Here is a 26,022-nt window from a genome sequence, read left to right as displayed (position 1 = left end):
TTTTAAGCGGCGTTTAAAAAAACGCGGCTATAGACTGGCTTTATGATTAATGGAACAACTCTATTACTATGTGAAAGGTCTTTTGGTTTCAGATATTTAATTGCATTCATCAAGATGTTTGAAATTAAATAATTTATTAGATTAAAAATTAAAATTAAAAAAATTAAATCCAATTTGAAAATGTTTCTGGAATCATATAAGATTTCCATAAATCAAATAATGTTGGAACTCTCTAACTTTTCCCTAAAAAAAAATGTTGTAACTCTATCGATATATAGGTGTAACATAACCCAGCTCATTCTAATTTTTGTATAAATTTTCTGTATGTATGGCAATATGGATGGCATTGCTCTTTCTGATTTATTTATTTATTTTTATGCATAATTTGGGATGTGAAACCAGCTATGATGGCTATATGATAGCTAAATATTTTCTTGGACGAATCTCTCTCTCATAAGATAAGATGCATCCATGCATGTAGCCTACATATATATATATATATATATATATATATGATGTAGAATTCGACAGGAATTATTTCTGTGGTATACAATGGTTCAACATTGTGGTCACTTAATATTAATTGTCAAATAAACATTGCCGGGCTATCCTTAATTATTACATGCGTGCATGTGTAGTTTTCTAGCACTAGCAGCAAAGAAATAGTTTTTGTTTGTTTGTTTGTTTAGTATTTACATGTGTAGTTGTTTAGCATCATTGGGTTTAAAACCTTATTAGATATTAACTCTATAATAGTTTTTTTTTTTTTTTTTTTTTTTGGGTGATAATTTTGACTCCATAATTGTAAGGCAAAATAGAAACTCTTCTTTTATATTGATATGTAACACATGCAGTTGATGAGTGAATTCATCATGACCTATTCCTCTATTCTATTTTTTTTTTTGTTAATTGAGTTATAGCTCATTAACAATAACCATTATTACATATGAAAGAAGAACATTGAGACATTGTACATAATTTTGTAAGAGAACTTAAAATGGGGAATTTCAGAATTGTTGTTTGCAGTTTGATAACTTTGTTGAATGCTTAAGGTGAGTTACTTGTAATAAGTGATAACCTCACCACAAACCACTTTGAGTGTGGACAATTATCAACTTAAAAGAGATAGTATTCTGTCACACATCAAAATCGTATTAATATTCTGATTACTGATTTGTGTTTTCTATTCAATCTCTATCACATGAGTCGCCTAACAAATAATTAAGTCAATTTAATTATATATCAGTGACTTGCTTATCTTGATGTACACACTTGGAACTTTCTTCTTCCATGGTTCCATCACAGGCTTCAATAATTTATGCACTTTGTTCTTGAGTCTTGGAAGATGTAGTGGGTTCCTTGCAGGTACTAGAAAGATTTTTGGCTAAATTAAAAAACAAAAAGATGGGAAAGTATAAGCTTTTTCTTTTTTAAAAATCAAAGTACTGTCCACGAACAATAATTATTTTGAAATAGTGAGACATCTGACCTAAAAAGAAAAAGACAGATCAAAGTAGTGGCTGTGGATACGTAGTGAGATGAGGGAATATATATATATATATAGTTGAATTCAATTATTTCTGGAAATGGGTCTAGAGTATTAAACCACATGTTCAACATGGTGGATCATCCATGCATACCCATTAATTAGAAAAATACAGATATCCACCAAGAAGTAAAGATGATAGCTCATCACATTGGTCCATGGCCAGCTCAAGCTGTACATAACTCTTTTTTTTAATATATATTATTGCAATAAAAAAGAGCAACTGATCACTTTAGTCACACTTAGCTGTTCTACTTGATTCTATGAGGTTCATTTCAATGTGACTTTGCCTTAATTACGTAAAGAAATAGAGAGAGAGAGAGAGAGAGAGAGAGAGAGAGAGTGATCAATAATGGTCGTGTATCACGTAGAGGCCAATGACTAGATCACAACACTACCCATATATAAGATCTATAATATCATTTTGTTCTCAGAATAATCAGGCTTATGAGACAAAGAGGTAAGTGCAAAATAATAAGTCCAAACCCCACCTAAGTGTAAAATCAGGAACTTGTGGACAAGGGTAATGTATTACTTAGTTGGAAACAATAATGCATGTACGAATAAGCATGCAGCATGTTAGACGTGATGCTTAGACAAAGAAAGAGAAAGAAAAAAAGTGTCTAATAAGTGTTGTTTATAGTTGTTGAAGAGAAGGAATTAATTATGTTTTTACTAAATAAAAAGTATTTTATGTTAGGTTACGTTACAGAAATTTGTTATGTTCCAGTTGGAAAAATAAAATAAAATCATATTAATAGCAAACAAAAACATCAAGATCCACCATCTTATAAAAATAATTGGAAACATGCACTTGAAAAATCAACTCATTCCAATGAGTTTTCGAATGTCACCCAAAATCTTATATTCATGGCAAATTTTATTCAGTCCTAGACCTTCACAAATTCCAATCAAATTTAGTTAATTATATATATCGTACTAGTTCTATCATTTTCAATTTTGTATTTGTATTATTATCTTTTTAATCTATGAGGCCTATTTTATCATCTTAGATCTATTTATTGATATTAGGGACCTTGACATAATCTGAGACATTTTACCTAGGTTCCATTTATCATTATTGTTTTTAACTGTTTCAATATGTGAGAGTGAAAGTTTACCCAATTCATACAATGTATATATCACTTATTGGACAAGGGGCCTCAAGAACAGAGGGCCCTCCTATATCCACACCATGGGGACAATTTTGAGTAGTTGGATAATAAGCAAGAGAACAAGCTAATAGGTTTAACTTGGTACACCGGACCCCATGCTACTAGCCTACTAGGGCAAACGAGCAAAAACAGAACGAAACACAAGCAAAAAACCAAAACCCTAAACCAGGGCCAATTGCAATATGACAAAACTTCTATAAAGAAATGGGAAACTTCCTAAGAAAACCCATCTAAGAAGATAAAGTCATTTCAATTAAAAATGTCTATTAGATCCACGTTTGCATGAGCCATATATATTATTATATGCTACACAATCTATGTTTCTTTAATTGTATTCATACTCATATTCTATGTAGCTAACTCTTATTTGGGCACCTATTTAATATCAAATATTAGTTAGTGAAAACTTTAAATTGTGACAAAATCGTGGGACATGTAACTTATACAATAGAATATAAGGGCATCACAGCAACATATAATATCATTAATAAACTAATAAACGAATACTTGCTTTTTTAGATCAATGCTTTTCAAGTTCCAGCTAGCGTTACCCTTTAATCTTTATCTAATGTTTCATTTATTAATATCTACAAATAACATCACCATTTTTATTGTCTCTTTAATTATTTTATAACATAACATATTATTATTTATTTAAGAGTGTAATGTTAAAAAAGAATCAACTTTATTTAGGTGTTTTCATAAATAAATTAAAAAAACTTTATCCAGGTGTTTATTTATTTTTAATTTACATCTCTTATAAGATGCACATGATAGCCACTAGTGAAGCCTTAAATTGTAAAGTTTTTTTTTTTTTTTTTTGGGGGGGGGGGGGGGGGGGGGGTGGTGTGGTGTTTGCTAAGCACATTAAACTGTAAGTTCTAGCTACATGTCAATTAAGTCTCTCTTTCTTCTTTTTTTCTTTTCTCTTTTGAGGAAGTCAATTAACTCTTAAGTCTGTTTTATTTCAGTTTTAACAAATCTCATTACTATATTGGTAATGGCTGAGATGCCCCAAGACAACTCTTAAAGTTTAAGTGACCAAAATGACCTTTTGGGTTTATATAAATGTAGATTGGCAAAGATGGTCTCCATCCAACCCATTGCCTAACTCCAAGACCAACACCAACACCAACACCAAAACCAACACAAAGAATGGCTCACCCTGATGAGTTGGAAACTCTAACCAAGGCCTTCTCAGGTTCATAATCATCCTCTCTTTTGCGCTAAATATATATATTAATACTTCAACTTTCTTGCATAATATATATTATATATCTTAATCAAATGTCAAGTGTATTTTCTTTTCATTTGAGGTGTAATGTAATGGCATACAAACTGGGATTAATCTAATGAATTGATTCTTTTGAATTTTTAGCAATATTTTGATTAACATTTCCAGTTCACAATGTTCACTCTCAAAAACCTTTTCATTCAATTTTTCTTTTTCTTTTTTCCTTAATTAGGATTCTGCTGCACATATATATATACATACATACGTACACACATTTATATCTATATATAGATCCTCTTTTTCACTGAATTTACTCAACACTGTACAATTATTTTTATACTTTATATATGGTTGTATAAAGTATTTCAAAGTCATTCTTTATTTTCTTCTTTGCTTTAATATTTTCCTTTTTAAAATTATATCCTACATCATTTCCCTCTTGTTTTTTTCCTCCCATAAACACAATGTTTTACATGCTGACAAAGCTTTATATCGCTAGCTTAATTCCATTTATTATTTTCTTTCTTTCCAGAAATGAATTGCTCCTTAGAGAAGTGATCAGTGGAAAACAATTTCCTAACATTTTACTAATGCTGTTATAATTAATTAACCAGGACATGGAATCCACGAGCAGGCATTAATATCAATATTGGGAAAATGGCAGCCGGAGGAAAAGAAATCCTTCCGGAAAGGAAATCCCAACTTGTTCATAGAGGACGAACGTAACTTTGAGCGCTGGGATGATCAGCATGTTAGACTTCTCAAGCATGAATTCATGCGTTTTAAGGTAAATTTGTTGTTCATTCTAACATAAAATATGAATTCATTTATTTCAAGAAAAAATGACAATATTATTAACCAATATTTAATATTAAAAAAAAAAAAAAAAACCTTTAGGGAATATCTAAACGGGGGATTATATATAGCAAGCAAGGAAATCCTTGAATCAATTCATAGTTTCATATATTGAAAAAAAAAAAAAAATGATGTTTATTAAAATAAGAGAAGTGCTCGGTTCACAACATTTTCATAACATTTTTACAACAAATATTAAATGCTAACTAGTAACTTGTTACAAGTTCTAAAATTATTTTTACCTACTAATAATAGCTAATAACAACCTACTACTTAGGATTTGTTATGAAAGTGTTGTGAAAATATTACTGACATGATATTTCTCTTAAAAACCAACTGGCACATTTTAGTGTTTTTAGTGAAAAATGTTCAGACCCTCTAGGGTTCAAAGCCCCCTCTCCCATTATTACTATCAAATTTATCCCAAAAATAAATAATAAATAATAATAATAATAATTAACATTATATATACATAATGGTTTCATCATTTTTTTTCCTTCTAATTCAATAGTTGGCCAGAGGAGGATTTGAACCCTTGATTTCATCGGACTTTACAAATTACCATTAATTAATTATTATTTTTCAAATTTAGTTTGCTTTACTATATATACCAACGTTAGATATATTGCAAAACGTAATGATTTATTAAGGGTAAAAATTGGAATAAAATGCATAAATTATCCTTTTTTGTAATAAGAAAAAAGTGACATGTGGGATGCCCTTGTATGATTATCAGAATGCTGTTGTACTTTGGACCATGCATCCATGGGAAAGGGATGCTCGTTTGGTGAAGGAGGCCTTGAAGAAAGGGCCACAATCTTATGGTATCCTCATAGAGATTTCATGCACCAGATCAGCTGACGAACTATTAGGAACAAGGAGAGCCTATCATTCCCTATTTGACCACTCCATTGAGGAAGATGTTGCTTACCACGTCAATGGCAGTGAACGCAAGGTGAGTACTACTAAAAGTCTAGAACCATTAGCTCTATAAACCATTTTGTGTGCCCACAGCCCACTCAAGAGCCCAAAGTTTTATTGGGCTCAATATATTGTTAGTGTAGAAATCTTATATTCCATTCTTTAGATAGATTATTTCACTCTTTATTCATGAGACATCTTGAAAATCTCATTATCAATAGTGTATGTGGAGGTTTGAACCTACAACCTTTGAATTTATATTATATCTCAGAGCAATGAACCGACCACCTAAACACTCTAGTGGGGTAAATAGTCTTTTAGTTGAGAGGGAGAAAGAAAGAAGATTTGATAATTGATAATTGATAATTGATAATTGATAATTGAATCCCATCTTGGCATGTTCAATGACAAGCCTAAAACTTAAGACTCGACATTTCACATCTATAGTTGGCTTATAATCATGAATATTTTGATCTCTGAAGATGAGATCAAAAGAATGTTCAAAAATTTTATTTGAGTTATTAGAATATAAAATGGGTTTTAATCTCATTTTCACACAAACCCGGTTCATCCATTTTTGTGGTGCATTGGACTTAATTGAACTTCAAACAAGGGAATGTTAAGATCAAACTTTTAGGCTTTTAAAGTTTGATGCCAACATTAAACCCAAGACTGGAGGCTAGGCTGAAAAATAAACAAAACCCAAGCCCGAATATACCATAGATGAGAAGCCCAATAGGCCTCAAAGTTGCCAACAAATTTTTTTTTTTTTTTTTTTGCTAAACAGTTGCCAACAAATCAAGGTTCATCACAACATCATCATATGAATTAGTTTGAAGTTTGAACTAGAAGCTTAATTAAAAAAAAAGTTTGAACGGGAAGCAAAGCATGATGATATATAATTATATAGGATTGTGTTAATAGGCACTACAAGATGCCCATTAACAACTTTTTTGAAATTTTTTTGACAATTTTTTTGTCTTTTTTACAGTCTTATCTCATTTTTTCAGTTTTATAAATATCGTTTGGTGCTTAACACTTCTCAATTATATATTATGTGCATATAAATAAGGCAACTAAATATATCTTTTCTTTTATACTTTGAGCAGCTCTTTGTTGCACTTGTAAGCGCCTATAGGTATGAGGGATCAAAGGTTAAGGAAGGTATAGCAAAATCTGAGGCTATGACACTTTCTAATGCCATAAAAGAAGCTGATAACAGGAAGCCCATCGAGGACGATGAGGTGATAAGGATACTATCAACAAGAAGCAAGCCCCATCTCCAAGCAATATATAAGCACTACAATGAGATTTCTGGCAAGAACATTGATGAGGTATGAGATAAAAAAGCACCACTGAAGGTAACATTCAACAGTAATGATCTAACGCAGCCACGCGGTGAGCACAGAGCGAACTATTCTTTCGCCTTTTACTAAAAAAAAAACAGTAATGATCTAATTAAGGGCTTGATTCATAACCATATGCACATACGAAGCTAAAGTATTCAACTCAAAAGGATGCTACTTGAGAATTGGTAATTTTGTCTTTATCATGTAGCACAACATTTTAAGTACCATAAATTCTCAACTCTAACAATAAATGTAGCTACCCAAAATTTTTCGTAACCATTAATGTGATTTGTTGTTATTGGTACATAATTTAATTGAGAAAAGTGTGCCAATAGTGAGTCAATATGAAACTAATGCTCCAATTACAAATTATCGTCTTAACAAATTTTGATAAATTATGTCTCCAACTTCTCATTTTCAACCATAATTTTTGTGTAGGAACTTGATATTGATTTGAGGCTAAAGGAAACAGTGCAATGTCTATGCAGTCCTCAAAAATATTTCATCAAGGTAACATGAAACCCACAACCATATTTCATGGATATTCAATAAGAAAATTTTCTCATTATTACTTCTACTAATCTTTGTGCATCATATTGTTTTCTTAAAAGGTCTTGGACACAGCATTGACAAAGGATACTGATAAGAATATCAAAAAAGCACTTACTCGAGTAATTGTAACCAGAGCTGACACAGATATGAAGGAGATCAAACAAGAGTACAATAACCAATTTGGGGTTCCTCTGTCCAAGAAAATTGAAGATACAACCAATGGGAACTATAAGGATTTCTTGCTCACTTTAATTGCAAGAGGTGGCTAAAACAAAATATGGGAATTAAATTTGGTTAAAAACATTGGGTTATTTATATGTCCTTTTTTTCTAGTTGATTGTTGATCTTTTCTTTCTGCGGCAAGTACTCTTGTGCCTGAGTGAGAATTGTGTTATCATAAAGAAACAATTTAATAAATCAAACATTGTTACCTTTTTTTTTTACCTGCCATATAATAATTTTCAGTTGTATTTATAGTTTATTATCCATTTTGACGTATGCATAAGTCTGCTAAAAATTCTTAAATATTGTGCCAAAATAAAATATGAAATTTTTATAGTACTTCTACATAGGGAGATTTTTCACTAGCCAGTAGCCAACCAAAATTAACTCTTTTGAGAATTCTTTGAAAGATTATCGTAATCCAATTTTAGGTTGTCATATGTACACATGATAGTAATTATTCCATGCTCAACTCTTCCTCTCACATGATAGTAAATCTTATTAATTAAATTTACAAAAGTTCAAATTTGGTAAAGATGAGGTGTAAAACTCATATTTTACATTATCCAATAAGTGATTGCCACATCAGCATTTTACTTAAGATTTATTACATCTAACTATACATAATAATATCTCAATAAACTCCCAATTTGGTTGGATTTATATATGAGAATTAAAATTGATTGGGTGTAGTTGTGTTTATTATTAAATATGTGATAAGATGATGTGATATGTTGAGATTGAAAGGGTAAAAGATGGATTTTACATCACATCCTTACAGAATTTAATCTCAATTTACAATTCACTATCCCATGCGTTGCATTAGATAGTTAAATAATAATTATACATACATACATACATAAATACATATATATATATATATATATAAAATTTTCTTGAATGTATAATCAACCTCATACAATTCATTTAAAAGTAATGACGTTAAAACAAATAAGTAACTTCCCTAAAAATTACATTTGTATATTCATAACTTTTATGTTTAGAAAGACTTTCACTTAAATTTAGTCAAACTAAAATGGACAAAAATGTTACATTAATGTGACTCAACAAAAGTGTAACAACAATAAATATAATACTTAAGATTTTAGATATTATGAGTTTGAAATCTATATATTTTTTAATAAATTTGGATTCAGAATAGGTACTTTTAACTCAAACCTATCTAACCCATTATGTAAGTACACAAAAATGGACTGAATGCACTGAATGGACCAAAGTAGACCAAAATAGACCGAATTGGACCAAATAGACCGAATAGAACTGAACCGACCAAAGTGGAAAAAAATTAGGACTGAATAGGACCAAAGTGGATAGAATGGATTGAAGTGGACTGAATAGAAATAGGACCAGATTGGACCGAATAGAACTGATGTGGACGGAATGTCAAATTTGACCAAAGTGGACTAAATAGACCAAAGTAGAAAGAATGGACCGAGGTGGGCTAGCTAGGACCGAGTACACCATATAGGACCAAATTGGACCGAAAAAGACCGAATGGAACCAATGTGGATTGAATAGGACCAATATGGACTGAATAGACCAAAGTGAACTGAATAGATCGAACTAGACTGAATAGAAGCAAATTGGACCGAATAAGACCGAATGGACTGGATAGAACCAATATGGACCAAATAGAACCAAAGTAAATCGAATAAGACTGAATAGAACAAATAGAACCAATGTGAGTCGAATAAGATCAAAATGGACAGAATAGAACCCAAGTGGACTGAATAGAATTGAAGTGGATAAAATAAGACCAATTTGGACCGAATAAGAAAAAAGTGGACTGAATAAGCCAAATGGGACGGAATTAAACAAAGAAAAAGAGGTGTAACAAAAAAAAAGGGAATTAAATTTGGTCTTTAGTGGAATGATAAAAAAAACATTGGGTTTATATATCTATTTTTTCCTAGTTGATTGTTAATCCCTTCGTTTTGCGACAGGTACTCTTCTGTTCATGGTTGTCAAAATCGTGATCTGGATCATAGGATTGCACGATTTTACGATCTTACCTCATCAAAACGTTTAGAATCACACTAGGATCGTAAAAATGGTAAGATCGTATGTAGAATTGTGTAGGATCGTAAGATCATATGGGATCCTACCGATTCTACCAATCCTACCAAAACATCAGTTTTTGGTTTTTTTTATTTTTATTTTTATTTTTATTTTTTTTATGGATAAATATTTGGTTTTGATGAAACTTTAAGGGTTTTTATTTTTCTATGTTGTGATGGTATGACTTTTTATTTTTATTTTTTATAAAATTATGTTAACCTAAGCAAATGTTTTCTAGTTTTTAGTTCACTTGTAATAAAAATGAAGGAATGTTTCATCATTTCTAAATGAAGAATTTATATTGGATTTACTACATTTTAAGTTATAATATTGTTAAATTTGTTTGATCAATATACTAATTTGTGTTATAATATTACTAAAATATTGTTTTTCTTATATATAATTTTATTAGTATGCTTGTATTTGTATATTGATTGATTAATTTTTTTTTAGCACGCTCTGTAATTGTTGCTGAGCAGTGTAACTTGAATAGTTGAGTGTAAAGTTGTATCTTGATCTCTAGTATACAAATATACAATGTCGACATAGATGATTGTGGGGCCCAATAATTTGTGGCCCTGGCCCATTTATTCATTGAGGCCCAAGGCCCGAGCCGAGGAAGGTTATAGCTTAGGATAGGTAATACAAGTACAAAATAGTCTTGGGACACAGCCGAGGACGATTCAGTCCTCAGCATGTCCGAGATCCTCCTGGAAGAAATGACAAAAACGGTATAGGAACAGTTTGGAAAAAATCTAAAATATCTAGGTCAACAAAGAGGAAGACGCTGGATAGAATAACGGCTAAGGACAAAAGGAAAGCTGCCATTACTGTCATTCGACACTCTGCACTTGACAGGACCATACTCCTCAGCTTTTACAACCACCCCCAACCACTCTGGGTATGGGCTGATGGGACAAGTATCAGTCCTAGAAAGTCGAACCCACACGTGGACGTTGGATAAGGGATACAGGCTGATATAAAAGGAAAAGTAAGCAATCCAAAGAAGAGGCTGGGAAAAATGGCCAAGAATGAAAGCCTCCTAGCCCGCCTCCAGGAGAAAGACTCCTCGAGCAAACACAATTTAATTCTATATGAACACTACGACCAACCACCATCCGATGACCAAGGCCTAGCCTTTCAAACCCACGCTCTACAAATGATATTGTTTGGGCCTTTTTACGTGCGAACCCAATATCGTTTTGGGTCGTTACAAATCGTGTCCTTACAATGATAAAATGGTTAATGATGATTAGGACGGTAGTCATAAGAACCCTATAATGAAAATAATTAAATGTTCACTTCATCTTAATATTAATTTTACTTTTGGATTTCATATTTTAGTTAGCTAGTTTCCATTTGATAACTTATTTTGGATTTTAAACTCGAAACTTAGAACTAGGAAAATATTTTCATATTGTTGATAAATATTTTGGTATTTGATTGCTAATTAAATATTTATTGAACTTTTTAGATACATTGGGTCAAAACGTAAATATATTTGTTTCGTTAGTATAGACGTAACGATGTAAGACATGCAAATTACATAATATAATGCAAAATTTTTTTTAATGGATAAATTCACAATTTACGTGATTATTCAACATATAAAGTCATTATCAATGTGTTTTTTGCTTTAAATATGAAAATATGTAGGATCTTATGATTTACGATCCGATCCTACGATTTACGATTCCACCTACGATCCACGATTCCACCTACTTCTCACGATCCTACATAAGATTCGGATTTTGACAACCTTACTTGTGTTCCATTTTGTTACCTGCCATATAATAATTTCTAATTGTATTTAGTTTAGTTAATTATCCATTTTGATAAATGCATTAGCCTATCAGAAATTCTTAAATATCGTGCCAAAATAAAATAAGGAAGTTTGTAATGCTTCTACATAGAAATCATTTTCACTATTCATCAAAAAAAAAAAAAAAAAAAAAAAAAACAGAAAACATTTTCACTAGCTAACCAAAATTAGGTCTTTTGAGAATCCTTGCAAGATTATCTTAATCCAATCATAGGTTGCCATATGTCTGAGAGCACACTAAATTCATGTTCCCCTTCTCACATAATAGTGTACATCATTAATTAAATTCATTGTGAGATTCGCTATTCATATGAGAGAAAAAAATATACATTTATGGTCCATTTGAGATCCACTTATTTTACTAGAGTTGAAAACTTTTTGTTGAAAGTACTGTAGATAAAGGTAAAAATTAGCTGAAATAGTCTAGTGGGATTTATGAATAGTATCAAAAAATACAATGGGACCCATAAATAATACAAAAAATAAACTAAATAGTAAAATAAGTGGCAAAAATAATTTTTGCCAAACGCATGCTTATTATGTTCTCGAAGCACTAAATAATTACACTATGTACCCAAAAAAAAAAAAAAAAAATCCAAGATGTAAATTTATGAATGGTGGGGTACTTGGGATAGCTTTTGTGAATGAGTTTTGCTCTCAGTCACACCTACTCAAGAATTAAAAATATCTTAGGTATTTGTCCCTAATTGATTGAATCACTCAATCAAAATCGACTGTGACCCTTCGGGTCAGACTAGGTTGGTTGGGTGGATCAAGTTATGTGAGTTAAAAATTTTGGGTTGCTTGGCAAAAGGATGTATCCTTGGAGTTCCTTAATGAAATCTCATACTTTAACCAAAGAAAAATTTACATTCTTTTTCACCACTTTAATTGATGCATAATAAAATATAGTATAAATGATGGATCAATATGAAAGTAATATTACTTCAATCATAACTTTTTTCTTTAACAAGTTATAAAAAATTTTGTAACCCTAACATCACTAATTAAGAATTAGTTAGTACTAAAAATGTGGAAAGTGTTTAACATTGTGATTACGTCTGTTTAAATATCGCTTATTGCTGAAAACTGAAAATACTGTAATAAAATAATTTTTAAATATGTAAATGGTACTGTGGAATCCAAATTTATATTGAAATCTATGTTTGGATGACTTTTATAGGTCCATGAACAATGTCGTAAGACCCACATTTTTTTAACAAAACGCACAAACACAGGCTTGTTGAAATTTTAGTGCACTCCAAACACTCACTTATTAGTTTTCCTAAAAAGCTTGAAACACACATATTTTCATCAACTACTCGAAAAATTCAAAACCCCTTAAAACCCGAACCCACCCCGAGTCCGACCCATCCCATAATTCAAATTTGTCTCTTCCTTCTTTCCTTCTGTTATCTCTCATCTGTCGTCTGTCACTGTCTCCTCTCTGCCGGCGCCGCCGGTTGTCTCAGCCTCCGAATCTCAGGTAAGCATTGGATATGAATCTCATATATTCATTCTCTCTCTCTCTCTCTCTCTCTCTTCCTTAACATGAATCTAGGATATGTTGATTTCACTTGCTTGTTAAAGAATGAAACTTTAAACCTGTTCAATGAAAACTAAAGCAAAAACATTATGTGGGTCTGAAAATTTATGGTGTATTTTACTTTCCCCAGTTGCCTAGTTGATATGTTCTGTACTGATATGCCCATATGCCATTTTTCTTTTTTTGATATTATTTTATGGAGAAAGAGTAAATCTTTTGAGAATTTCCAATTGGGTTTGATTTTTTTCCTTTGAATATTCTAATTAGACATAGTCATTTTTTGTAGCTCACTAGAATTAGTGTAGGACTGCACTTCTTGTTTTTACTGCACAAAGAATTTTATTATGAATTTTTTCTTACAGTGTTTTGAAGTTGTATTACTTGTGATCAAGAATGAAACAGCAGTTTTTCATTGTCTTTGGACAATGAACGGTTTTGACAAACGATTCAACATTGGTTTTAGAGGTATCATTGTGGTGTGTTGTGTTAAAACAATAGTTAGATGATTTTAAATTCAAAATTTTCTAATAGATTAAGCTTTTGGTACTATCAGTAATTTATTATGTTGATTTAGATTTTCCGTCTCTACTATAGTAAAGGTATTATACTAAATTTTAAAAGATTTTTCCATATATTTTGTTTAAAAAGGGTCACAAGTTCGAAGAAAAGGAGGGCTGATGGCCAGTGTAAAAGTTAGTCACTTTTTTTTTTATGAATGATTGCTGTGAGTGAAGTGATGTGATTATGAATCAAAAGTTTATGTGTAATTACCAAATTATGCTTGATATTGAACATATTGATTGGTGATTAGATAATGACTTACACAAGCATTAAAACAGTGATCTTCCTTGACAGGTCTCAAGTTACTTTTGAGTCAATTGTGAAAATCAAAATATTAAGGGGTTTCCATAACCAAAAGAGAAGGAAAGGTGGGGAAAAGTGGCAACTACAAAAAGAAAGTAAGGAACATGAAATGGCTCCAGAGTCCGGTCTTGGTTCTTCCATCGTTGTTTGCACTTTGCAGCTTTCAAATGAAAAAACCAACCTAGCAAATCTTTCACTTCCAAATGGCGACTCAACGGCTGCTTTTCCAAAAACCCTTTCTCAGAGTCAGAACCTTCACAGCCTACACAAGACCTTCATTCCATGCCCAAGCTTATTCTCACAGTCCTTTCTCCCTCTCTTCTCCTCCAAAGCCTGACTCCAACCATGACCTTAGAACCCTCCAAAACCAGGAAGAACCAACTTCATCAACTCCTTCTGTATCAGATTCTTTCTTGGTGGAAAAGATTCTTTTCAGCTTAAAGCAAGGTAATCCCAGTCCTTTGCGTAACTATCTCTTTCGGTTAAACCCTTTAGTTGTAGTTGAAGTTCTTTGTCGCTGCCGTGAAAATTTGCAACTGGGTCAGAAATTTGTTGACTTAATTGTGTTAAATTGTCCAAACTTTAAACATTCATCACAATCTTTGAGTGCAATGGTTCATGTTTTGGTGTGTAGCCGGAGGCTGTCAAATGCACAATCGTTGATTCTTAGAATGGTTAGGAAGAGCGGAGTATCAAGGGGTGAGATTGTTGAGTCTTTGGTTTCGATGTGTGATAATTTGGAGTGGAGTTCATTAGTTTTTGATTTGTTAATTAGGACTTATGTGCAAGCTAGGAAGTTAAGAGAAGGGTCTGAGGCATTTCGTGTGTTGAGAAGTAAAGGATTTTGTGTTTCTATCAATGCTTGTAATAGTCTTCTTGGTGGGCTTGTGAAGGTGGGGTGGGTTGATTTGGCATGGGACGTGTATGGGGAAGTTGTTACAAGTGGGATTGATTTGAATGTTTATACACTCAATATTATGGTTAATGCATTGTGTAAAGACCAAAAAATTGATAATGTGAAGATCTTCTTATTGAAAATGGAAGAAAAGGGGGTTTTTCCAGATATTGTAACTTATAATACATTAATCAATGCATATTGTCGTGAAGGGCTATTAGATGAAGCTTTTGAAGTAATGAACTCAATGCCAGGAAAGGGCTTGAAACCAGGCCTTGTCACTTACAATGCTATCATAAATGGTTTATGTAAGAAGGGAAAGTATGCCAGAGCAAAGGAAGTATTGGATGAGTTGTTGTGGAATGGTTTGAGTCCTGATACTACTACTTACAACACACTACTCGTCGAGAGTTGTAGGAAGGATAATATTTTGGAAGCTGAAGCGATTTTTAATGAAATGTTGCATCGTGGTGTTATTCCTGATTTAGTTAGCTTTAGTTCACTTATTGGGGTTTTCATGAGGAATGGGCATCTTGATCAAGCATTAGTGCATTTTAGAAATATGAAGAAAGCTGGCTTGGTTCCGGATAATGTGATTTATACTATTCTTATAGATGGGTATTGTAGAAATGGCATTATGTCAGAGGCTTTGAAGATGCGGGATGAAATGCTAGAGCGGGGTTGTGTTATGGATGTGGTTACATACAACACCATTTTGAATGGGTTGTGCAGGGAGAAGATGCTTGCTGATGCAGATCAGTTCTTCAATGAGATGTTGGAAAGAGGTGTATTTCCTGATTTCTACACTTTCACCACTCTCATTCATGGGTATTGTAAGGATGGGAATATGAATAGAGCACTTAACTTATTTGAGACTATGACTCAAAGGAATCTCAAACCTGACATAGTGACATACAATACATTAATTGATGGATTTTGCAAAGTGGGTGAAATGGAGAAGGCTAAGGAGTTATGGGTTGATATGAGCTCTAGAGGGATTACTCCCAATCACATTTCGTATGGGATTGTCATTAATGGATTTTGTAGCATGGGCCATGTATCTGAGGCATTCGGCTTCTGGGATGAGATGGTTGAAAAAGGTATCAAACCCTCTCTGGTGACTTGCAACACTGTAATAAAGGGCTTTTGCCGGTCAGGTAATGCATTAAAGGCAGATGAGTTCTTGAGAAAAATGTTGTCAAAAGGAATTGTTCCTGATAGCATTACATATAATACTCTAATTAATGGCTATGTAAGAGAAGAGAATATGGACAAAGCTTTTGTTTTGCTTAACAGGATGGAGAAACAAGGGCTGTTTCCTGATGTTATTACATATAATGTAATTTTGAATGGGTTTTGTCGACAAGGTAGAATGAAAGAGGCAGAACTGATATTGCAGAAGATGATTGAGAAAGGTGTAAACCCTGATAGATTCACATACACCTCATTGATAAATGGACATGTGAGCCAGGACAACCTGAAAGAGGCATTTCGGTTCCACGATGAAATGTTACAAAGAGGATTTGTGCCTGATGATAAATTCTAACTGTATCATATCATACTGAGTTCATTTGGCTGCATGCCAGTTAGATACTGAAGGTGGGATGAGTTCTGTTTACATTCTTCATTCTTGCATTATTGTGAAGCCTTTTGGCTATATATCTCTTTTGTTTATGTATTGAATATTGATCAAGGAGTCTTTGCAGGGGGTAAGAAAGCTTAATTGGAATCCTTGGACATAAGCATCATGTAATTGCTTATGATGAAGGTGAGGTTACTCATGTCTTGGATAAGCCTTATGATTGTTTTAGAGATGAATATTTGAAATATTGAATATTTACACATTTAGTTTGTCCTACAGGGGGACTTTGGATAAAAGAACGGTGGACTAGAGAATTCAATCACATTGACTTGCTCTCAGAAATGAAGAGTTGACAATCATGCATTTGTAGAGGTATGAATTTTTGTCATTGTTGCCAAATATTAGATTACAGTCTTTGTCCCTTCCAATGTTTAATTATCTGATGCAAGTGATTTTGCATGGGCTCACAGTTTCAGTTTCGTAATTGTTATTGCTATATTTATCTATGCAAGAAGTAAGTTTTTTGTTTTATATATATGACAGGGTCTGGTTCCATGTCAACTGTGCAGTGCCAACTTGCGAGGGGAATGTCGATCAGAAATTTGCCTTGATGCATGAGATACAAATGTACCATTGAAGATAACATGCAATAATTATGATCTAACTAAGGGCTTGTTTCATGACCATGTGCACACATGAAAAGTTTCAAGAAAGCCTAAAGTATTCAACTAAAATGGATACTGATTGAGACTTGACAATATTTTCTAGATTCTGTAGCTCAACAATTTTAGTTGAAAATTTTGAGCTTTATCAAATATCTTTTATAGTAGTCCCTTGTCCATAGAGGCAGGTGCTGAGGTGCACATATGCTCACACATGCCATTTTTTATATTCAATTATTGAAAGTAATGTCAGTGTTTTAGCACTCATTTTAATTTGCTACCAATATTTTTGTTTAGCATCTTGATGTTGAATTGTGGTAAAGAGAGACAGTGCAAGGATATCAAATTTGAAATTTATTTTATTTTATTTTTTAGTTTTAATTTTTATATCAATTTTATTTTCCTTAAAAGGTGTCAGACACAGCGTTGAGGAAGGATGCAGATAAGAATAGCAAAAATCACCGATTCGATTGATCAGAATCTGAGCAGACATAGATATGAAGGATATTAAAACAGGAATACAATAGCCAATTTGGGGTTCCTCTATCCAAGAAAATTGCAAGAGGTTGCTGATAAAAAAGATGGGAATTAGTCAATCTTTAATGGTTTGATCAAAAAAATTATCGCGCTATCAATATGTCCGATTTTCATAAAACCAAATGGTATTATTTGCATCAACCTTCTTTAGCCTTATAATTGGATGATATGAACATTTATGATTTTTTTTTCTTTGCTTACATGTCTGATTTCGTAAAAACAAATGGTATTATTTGCATCAACCTTCTTTGCTCTAGTAATTCGATGATATGAACATTTATGAATTTTATTATTGCTTTGGAATGTGAATGAAAAATAAATAAATAAAACTCTAAAACCATTTAGAGTTTAGTATTCAAGGATGATTTGTAAACATTATCTATTTCAACGGTTTACGACCTTTCCCACCTTCCTCTTCTTCTTTTTTGAAATGCCATTAGACAATTATTTTCCTTATGAAATTTTATTATGACGGCTTGGTTTGGATGTGGAGACGGTGAAGGAAAGGTCAAAAATTACTATAGTATTAAAGATGAAAACTTATGGTTTAAGCAATTTCAAACATCTGTTTCATCAAAAGCATTTACTTTAGTTTAGTGCTGTGATCAAGAAGGTGACATTATAACCAAGTGGAATTAAGGTGATTAAAGGTATGTAAGGTTATTGGTTGGTTTGTCCATGTTGGAATGGAGTCAATCTCTGCACAGTCCGAAGTGCATATGGTGTAGCCCTTCAAGTCCTCAAAGAAGGCCAGCAGAACCGGGACACAGGAAACAGCTCAGATATCTCAAGAATGTCCAATTTTTGGAAGTCAATTTGGAAGATGCAATGCCCAAGCAAAATTAAACATTTCTTGTGGAGGGCCTGCAAGAATATTCTGCCCACGAATGATTGTTTAGTCAGAAGGAAAGTGGGGACAATGGATGGTTGTGTTTACTGTGGAGAGAAAGAAACATCAGGTCACACTCTTTGGAATTGCAGGGAGGCTGCTGAAGTGTGGAAGGAATCGGGTATCAAGATCCCTCATAGAGTTTCAGCGCAGAGAGACTTCATTGATATTTTGTGGTTGATGAGGGAGTATGCTTTGGATACTGATTGGGAGTTATTTGCGACCACAGCCTGGGGAAACTGGCCAAATCAGTAGCAAGGGAAGCTGCCAACTTTGTGGAAGAGTTTCGTCAAAGCAATGACCCCAACGACACCAATCACAGACCTGGGGGGCAGTATAGGGAAACTTGGAGTCCCTCGAAACGTGGATGGTTCAAGATCAATACAGATGGTGCCGTGTACAAAGACACAGGGCAGAGCAGAATTGGAGTGGTAGTTAGAAATGAAAAAGGGCAACTGATGGGAGCAATGTCTAAGAAAATTCTACTTCCGTTAGGTGCACTAGAGGTGGAAGCAAGAGCGGCAGAAGAAGGAATTATTTTTGCAAGGGAACTGGGACTTGGGGAAATAATATCTGCCCTCGAGAATCCTGAACACTCCCCAAGCTCAATTCAGAAGATTGTGGAAGGAGCCCAAACGAAACTAAAGGCATTCAAGCAGTGGAAGACAAACCATGTGCGTAGACACTGTAATTTTGCAGCACACTTACTTGCTAGGCATGCTTGTAATATTGATGACTGTGTAATATGGGTTGAGGACACCCCACCCATGATTGCTGATCAGATCTGTATGGATATTGTATCTTCGGGTTTAGGCCCAGTTTAATGAAGTTTGATCACGGATTGATTATCAAAAAAAAAAAAACCCTTGGATTGAAAGGTCTCCTCCTATCCATCATGGATGGATTCTATCCCACGCTAAAAAATTGGAATGAAAGGACATTGTGTTGATCCATGTTAATTTAAATATATCATGGCAAATTCAGACAATAGAAACTATTATATGGAATTGAATTGTGACTAGTCATTTGAAGGTATTGCACAAATGTGTGTAAAATATGCTCAATTACGTAAGACACTTGTTCAATGACAAGTTCCATCAAAAGAAAGTTTTTCATCCCTTGAGGTGTTTAGTTGTGTAAGAGAAAAATATTGGATAAGGGGGAAAAAGATGCATCAAATGGTAAGAACTTAGAAGGGAAGGAAATTGAGGCATCTGTTGAGGAAATTAGTGTCCTAGTTTGTTTCTTTTGGGGAGAAAGGAGAAGGAAAAGGAGGATCTATATTTTTGCAAGGAATTTGTTGTCAAGGACATTTAATTATAAAGGATGCATCAAACGGTAATTGAATCTATGATTTAAGGCATCAACTGAGGAATTATTCAAACCCAAGCAACATACTAAACCATAGGGATCTTAAAAAGCCAAGATAACATATATAGTCACAATACATAGAAGTTCAAGACAACACCATGGAAAATAAAGACTCGAAGCAACAAAGTCCAACTCATAAACATCACCATTCATGACATAAATTCTAAAATGCCCCATAGGAAAGAACCTTAATCTTCCTTCCCTAACAGAGTGAGCAGGAACTTCTTGTAATCCCCTGCAGTTTCCTTGGACACTGCATCATCAAGGGCTACACTGTTCCTCTCATGGTAAAGCTCCTTGAGGTCTTTCAAGTCCTTCTCTGCCCTCGTAATGATCACACGAGTGAGTGCATCCTCATCAGTCCCAGACCTTTTGATTGCATTGCGCAATACCTATAGCAAAACAACTCAAGCTGAATCCAACTAGTACTACATTATTGGAAAGAAGTGAGAAATTTTCTTACTTTATATGAAATTTCACCTTTTCATAGTACTTCTTTGGGTCCTCAATGCCTCGAATGGCAGCATGCAGCGCCTTTTGGAGCACATTAGATTCATCTTTCAACAACATCTGGGGGAAAAAAATTCATGCTTGATTAATATTATGATTAGCTTAAAATATTTGAGTGAACATTAAAGTTTAGACTCTTTTTACAGTTCATAGAACTCTGAGGTAACTTGCTTCTTTAAGCACTAATAGTGTAAGAAACAACTTGTTGCATATCTAATCATGGTGTTTGATGCATTTTCTTACATTTCAATATATAATGAAGGGTTTCAATATCTGTACCTTAGTGATGGAAGTACCATGCTTATCTCTATAGCGGTTAAAAGATGCCTTGAGTTGTGCCTTGCTCCTTGTTGTCAGGATCCTGATAACTTCTTCATGATTAAATATTTTGTCTTTGATAGCTTCATGAAGAATATCAGCTTCAGATTTTGCTAATGTTTCATTTATCTCAGGGCCATCATACCGGTAAGTAGTCACTAGGCCAACAAAGAACTGTAACAGTCCAAAAAGTCAGAAAGCTCCAAATTATCATAACTTAATATAGGGCACATCAAAATCTAACTCTTTCATTCTATGAAACCCTAATATTTTTTTCTTTTTCTTTTTGCCAAAAACAAAGCCCAATACATTTTTTGTGGTGTTTTGATAATAATTTTTTAATGGGTAAATTATAATTTTCGTCTATGAAATTTGATATAAGTTCAATTTTGGTCCTTCTTGTTAATTTTGGTCCTTCGTGTCGAGTTTACCCCAAAATTTAGGAACTAAAATTTAATTTACATTTTTCTAGTTTAACATATAATAAAAATACTATATGAAGTTTAGCTCCTAAGTTGCATATAGGTATATCATGCCACCAAAAGTGATGAAGACAGGCAACTTTATAAGGAGACTGTTTGTTTAGCATCAGTGATCAGTCTTTTCTTAGAGAAAGTATCTTCGGCGCCGAACGTATGAGATTGATGTCTCACTAGACCCACATGTCAATGAGACATTGGTCTCACATGTTCAGCACATGAAAGATTTTTCCCTTTTCTTGATTATTTTGTCTCCACATTTTTCAATCAAGTTGTTTTTTTATTATTAAAAAAAACATGTTATAATAATTGGAGGAGGGAGATTCAAACCTAATTGTCTCCATTATAAATACTAAGAAGTATCAATTGACCTAACAGCATCGGCATAAAGTTGGTTATCTTAAACTATATAAAAGCTTTACAATCTATATTCTTTTTGGATGAAGAAAACTATGATGTATATAATATATATCATGTAATTTGGAAAGAAAGAGTGAGAAAGGACAAATAAAAGGGGCCAAACAACATGCCTTGCGCAAATCCCCGGTGGTATGTGCAGCCACATCTTCTTCCAAAGAACGTTTGTAGCGGCTTTGGTAGGCACGCTTCACTGCCAAGAGCTCTTCAGGAGAGTAGATGCATGAAAGTTCAATGATAACAGGAAACTCTGTCTCAGCTTTCTTAATGGCTACATTAGCCAAAACAGCATCTCGATCTACTGGGTCCAATATCCACCTGTATACTGCTTTCTGCATGTGTTCACAAAAGTCGGAAACTTCATTTAGTATCACAAAAAAAAATGGGGAAAAATTAAGAAGGAATTATGTTCCATTGATTGATATTGGTCAAGGAACAGTACTTGAATCAAAACAAACCTCATTTTAAAGTGCATCAAATAGAATATCACATCTATTAGAGTGAAGTGTACATAATAAACCTCATTGATCATATGCATTAAAAAATCTTTAGGAAAATTTTAATGTAAGATTTACATTTTTGACTAAATAAATGTGTACAATATTTGTTTAGTTTATAATGTAAATTTTATCTTGATAGTATAATTTAAATTAATAAATGTTCGATTTTAAATAGTCAAATTCAATGATATTTTAAATTTATGGCCAATTTACACTTTCAGTCCTTCAATAATGGGACAGTTTTTATTTTGTTCTTATATATTTAATTGTATCAATTTTGTCGCTCAACTATCAATTATGTCAATTTTTATACCTCATTTTTTTAATATCAACTCATTTACATCTTTAATCCATTTAATTTCTAAAGGTTAAATTTGACTTGAAATTGAAAGTGGAGGAACGAAATTAATCACTTTGAATGTTGAATGATAAAATTGACATAATTTTCCTCTAAAAAAAAATTGACATAATTAAATGTAAATTATGACAAATATACAGGGACCAAAATTGTAACTTGGCCTTTGAAACATTGAAAATTTTATATAAAAAAAAATTAGAAATTAAAGTAAAAGATGATTGCTCGGTCAAATTTTCAATATTAATGGTTCAAGGTTGCTTAGATCACAGTGACAAATGAAATTAATAATTTTCTAGGGGCCCATTTCCAATGGCTCGTCATTTAAACTTTGGTTGGGGTTGGGAAATACGAGTGACCCCAAACAATTTTGTTTTGTCCCTTATGCCTATTCCCTTGTTCTCAATACAGGACAATTTTATAGCTTGAAAACACTCGGACCACTAGAAAATAATTGTGACAAAACCAATGGTTTCTAATTTCTACAATTATGAGAATTTATATGCTTAAGCATTGTTTGTTTACCCAGAAAATTTCTTTATTGACCAAAAAATATATAAAGATGATCATGATTATATTGATAATCTAACCTCAAAGTCCCCGGAGAGCTCGGACTCAAGGCGCTTGATGAGATCTTCTTGATAAAGCTCCTCATAAGCTTGCCTAATTTGCTTCCTTTGAATTGCATTCCTATGTCCAAGTATATTGATTATTGCTTTCTCATCAGTCCCCCATCCTAACAAGTTAACATACCAAAAAAAAAAAAAAAAAATTCATATTTGAATAACAAAAATCATATAAATTAATGAAAAGTGCAACCTTTAGATGTTTTTATTTGCAAAGAAAATTTAGACTGACATTCATATATTAACACTAACATAAAAAGAAGGAAAAATTAAAGGCATCAATATGCATATATTCTTCAAGAGGCTTGTGGCTCAATAATATTGTGTTCAGTTTTCATTTAATTTGAATATTCCATTAAATTACTTACAAAATTATGTCTACCAAAATTAAAAAGTAGAACAACTAGTACTCCCAATCACCAAATAGGAAATTAAATAACTTACTAATAATCAAATCAATGAAAAGTGCTTGTATTAGAACAACAAAAATCATATAAATTAATGAAAAGTGCTACCTTTAGATCAATTTATTTGCATAGAAAAAACTTACTAATAATCAAATCAATATTCAAAGAGTCACCAAAAAAAAAAAAAAAAATCAATATTCAAAGAACAAACAATTTAACCTTTACAAGCTTTTTGGAGATTTTCTGCGTCTTCATGGATGGAAACATTTTCAGGAACAATGATGGTAGCCATTGTTCAGCTCTTCAATCTTTCACTAGAGATACTTTTAATTTCTCTGGAATGACACTCCTATTTATAATGCTAAGAAATGTAATTTTACTAAGGGTGAGGCTTAGGTCCAGTGCATATGGTGCACTGGACTCGTTCCGATAGTGACATATGTTTAAAAGTGGATACGTGTTATAATCTCAACGGGTTCGGTGCAACTGGATACTCAACCCAAACTTCACCCTTTTATTAAAGCCTTGTTTAACTTAAGAATTAAGAATCATTAATGACATTTTAAAACTTGTTTACCCGCTAATACATGTGACTTAATATGCATTAGTTGGCTTAGATTCTCATACAATCACTGTGCCATGTGTTGGCATTCTCTGATAGGTACTTCTAGTACACATTTATTCCACTTCTGCTTTTGCATCATTGCATGGACGACAAATACATAAATATCCCTTTCCATAAAAGGACATGGGTTAAATCATAAATGAGACACTTTGAAGTTTGAGCCATTTACTTCTCTACCCAATTAAGCAAAAATGGACAACTCTCAATGACAAATCAAATGAACAGACATTTTTTTTTAGAAAGAATGCACAAACCATTTTAAGTCACTGCATACATAAATAATGATTATTAAGACTTAAGGTGTGTTTGTTTGGAGGTGAAATAGGGTGGATGAAAAATTTTGGAGAGGAAATGAGAAGGAAAACCTTTTTTTACGTGTGTTTGATTGAGTGGAGAGGAAGGAAAATAAATGATGAGTTAAGTGTTTTCTTCTCGAGCCCACCAAAAAGTTTTATTTCCAAAATGGAGAGAAAAACTAAAGGAAGAAAATGTGGTTACTTAATGAACAAAAATGCGCATGTTCAATTAATTTTTTTTCTATTCTTTCCTGACGTTGCTTTTTTGTTTGTTTGTTTGTTTTTTTTTTGTTTTTTTTTTTCACACACAAGCTTCCATTCTAGATATAGATCTGTCGACTTGCTCATGCATTAACCAAATCTACGCCCTTAAGATCAATCCCAAAGTCTCCTTAATCCCTAACTTGCAACAAAACCATGCTGTACAAATCCAACTTGACATGATTTCCATTAATGAATTTAGTTTTGGGATGAAGAAGGAGAAGGTATAGAGCTTGTCAAAAAAAAAAAAAAAAAATTGGGTTTAGGTTTGTTGGCTGTGCTTTACAACTCTGATGTAGAGGGTTGGTACTTTGAAGGATTTTTTTTTTAATTGTTTTATTTATTATTTATATAATGATGTGACAAAGATCTGACTCAATTAACTTGAACATATGGTTTTACATTATTGAGTGTGTGGGTCGTCAAACATTGCTAACATTGTCCTCCCAGTAAACTGAATAATTTCTTATACAATAGATGGTAATGAAATGAATTGGAGTTTTAAGCTAAAACAAACAGGCCTATATATTTTATTTGCATAAAAGCAGCATCCAAGCTTATTTTATAAGAGAAATGCATAAGACACTCATGAGAGATGCAGAGCCGACTCAATATAGTTTGAGATCTAAAGCGATAAATTTAAGTGGGACATTTAATATTTGAATCTCAATCAAATAAATTTATTTAATACTAACATAATTAGAGCTAATTTGATAAATTAAACACATACCTTCATGAATTAATACTAACCAAACTAGTTTTTAATTAAAAAAATACTAATCAAACTAAGGTTAATTTCATATGGAGAATCAAATATCGTGGTTCAAGCATAAAATTAACAAAAAGAATAATTTTGAATTTTGATGTTGGTGTTAAGGTGACATAGTTTAGTAAAATTATAATCTAATTTTGAATTTTGATGTTAGTGTTAAGAAAGAGATAAAGATTATTTGATGTGTGGCCTTCGGGAAGATTACTTGACTAATTTTGATTATGTAGGATATTAATTTACAAAAATTAAAGCTTTTAGTGAAAATTAACAATTGTTGATGATTTGACATATTTAGAATTTTTTTTCCCCAAACTCTTTAGGGTTCAATTGGATTGAGTTTCTACTAATCTAATAT

The 26,022-nt window shown here is 32.6% G+C and overlaps 4 protein-coding genes and 1 long non-coding RNA gene across 7 annotated transcripts in view; 4 read left to right on the top strand and 1 right to left on the bottom strand.

Moving 5' to 3' along the window:
* The first annotated feature begins 3,793 nt into the window (after positions 1–3,793).
* LOC126723661 (annexin D4) lies at positions 3,794–8,075 on the top strand. The gene is made up of 6 exons (XM_050427268.1): positions 3,794–3,922; positions 4,570–4,742; positions 5,547–5,765; positions 6,841–7,065; positions 7,519–7,590; positions 7,692–8,075. Exons 1-6 carry the CDS (start codon positions 3,877–3,879, stop codon positions 7,899–7,901), a joined length of 945 nt encoding a protein of 314 aa, XP_050283225.1. The 5' UTR covers positions 3,794–3,876; the 3' UTR covers positions 7,902–8,075.
* A 4,974-nt stretch (positions 8,076–13,049) lies between these two features.
* LOC126723660 (pentatricopeptide repeat-containing protein At5g01110) lies at positions 13,050–17,571 on the top strand. 2 transcript variants are annotated; one of them, XM_050427267.1, is made up of 5 exons: positions 13,050–13,241; positions 14,141–16,659; positions 16,767–16,828; positions 16,922–17,014; positions 17,186–17,571. In XM_050427267.1, the coding sequence occupies exon 2, from the start codon at positions 14,369–14,371 to the stop codon at positions 16,604–16,606; it is 2,238 nt and encodes a 745-aa protein (XP_050283224.1). In that variant the 5' UTR covers positions 13,050–13,241; positions 14,141–14,368; the 3' UTR covers positions 16,607–16,659; positions 16,767–16,828; positions 16,922–17,014; positions 17,186–17,571. The 2 variants fall into 2 exon arrangements, with proteins under 2 accessions (XP_050283224.1, XP_050283223.1); XM_050427266.1 differs by having other exon boundaries at positions 13,051–13,241; positions 14,157–16,659.
* A 1,189-nt stretch (positions 17,572–18,760) lies between these two features.
* Positions 18,761–19,554, top strand: LOC126722559 (uncharacterized). The gene is made up of 2 exons (XM_050425709.1): positions 18,761–18,918; positions 18,960–19,554. Exons 1-2 carry the CDS (start codon positions 18,761–18,763, stop codon positions 19,552–19,554), a joined length of 753 nt encoding a protein of 250 aa, XP_050281666.1.
* Positions 19,555–20,125: 571 nt separating this feature from the next.
* On the bottom strand, positions 20,126–24,085 carry LOC126723658 (annexin-like protein RJ4). 2 transcript variants are annotated; one of them, XM_050427265.1, is made up of 6 exons: positions 23,933–24,085; positions 23,271–23,416; positions 21,939–22,157; positions 20,891–21,103; positions 20,585–20,671; positions 20,126–20,495 (listed from the first exon to the last, which is right to left on the bottom strand). In XM_050427265.1, exons 1-6 carry the CDS (start codon positions 24,003–24,005, stop codon positions 20,436–20,438), a joined length of 798 nt encoding a protein of 265 aa, XP_050283222.1. In that variant the 5' UTR covers positions 24,006–24,085; the 3' UTR covers positions 20,126–20,435. The 2 variants fall into 2 exon arrangements, with proteins under 2 accessions (XP_050283222.1, XP_050283221.1); XM_050427264.1 differs by having other exon boundaries at positions 20,126–20,493; positions 20,582–20,671; positions 23,933–24,084.
* The window catches only part of LOC126723659 (uncharacterized), a 39,213-nt gene continuing 37,151 nt past the window's right edge, over positions 23,961–26,022 (top strand). Inside the window, exons 1-2 of the long non-coding RNA XR_007654409.1 lie at positions 23,961–24,098; positions 24,237–24,374. This is a non-coding gene — a long non-coding RNA (uncharacterized LOC126723659). The remainder of the gene's footprint in view (positions 24,099–24,236; positions 24,375–26,022) is intronic.

The sequence above is a fragment of the Quercus robur genome, chromosome 4, assembly GCF_932294415.1.
Source record: "Quercus robur chromosome 4, dhQueRobu3.1, whole genome shotgun sequence".
Classification (NCBI taxonomy): domain Eukaryota; kingdom Viridiplantae; phylum Streptophyta; class Magnoliopsida; order Fagales; family Fagaceae; genus Quercus; species Quercus robur.
This window is presented reverse-complemented; position numbering and strand designations above follow the sequence as displayed.

Coding starts and splice junctions, on each gene's coding strand:
- LOC126723660 (XM_050427267.1), top strand. CDS start 14,369: ATGGCGACTCAACGGCTGCTTTTCCAAAAACCCTTTCTCAGAGTCAGA.
- LOC126722559 (XM_050425709.1), top strand. CDS start 18,761: ATGGATGGTTGTGTTTACTGTGGAGAGAAAGAAACATCAGGTCACACT. Junction 18,919..18,959: donor ATTTTGTGGTTGATGAGGGA/GTATGCTTTGGA, acceptor TTGCGACCACAG/CCTGGGGAAACTGGCCAAAT.
- LOC126723658 (XM_050427264.1), bottom strand. CDS start 24,005: ATGGCTACCATCATTGTTCCTGAAAATGTTTCCATCCATGAAGACGCA. Junction 23,417..23,932: donor TCTCCAAAAAGCTTGTAAAG/GTTAAATTGTTT, acceptor TTAACTTGTTAG/GATGGGGGACTGATGAGAAA. Junction 21,104..21,938: donor CCACCGGGGATTTGCGCAAG/GCATGTTGTTTG, acceptor GGACTGTTACAG/TTCTTTGTTGGCCTAGTGAC.
- LOC126723661 (XM_050427268.1), top strand. CDS start 3,877: ATGGCTCACCCTGATGAGTTGGAAACTCTAACCAAGGCCTTCTCAG. Junction 3,923..4,569: donor TCTAACCAAGGCCTTCTCAG/GTTCATAATCAT, acceptor TTAATTAACCAG/GACATGGAATCCACGAGCAG. Junction 4,743..5,546: donor ATGAATTCATGCGTTTTAAG/GTAAATTTGTTG, acceptor TATGATTATCAG/AATGCTGTTGTACTTTGGAC.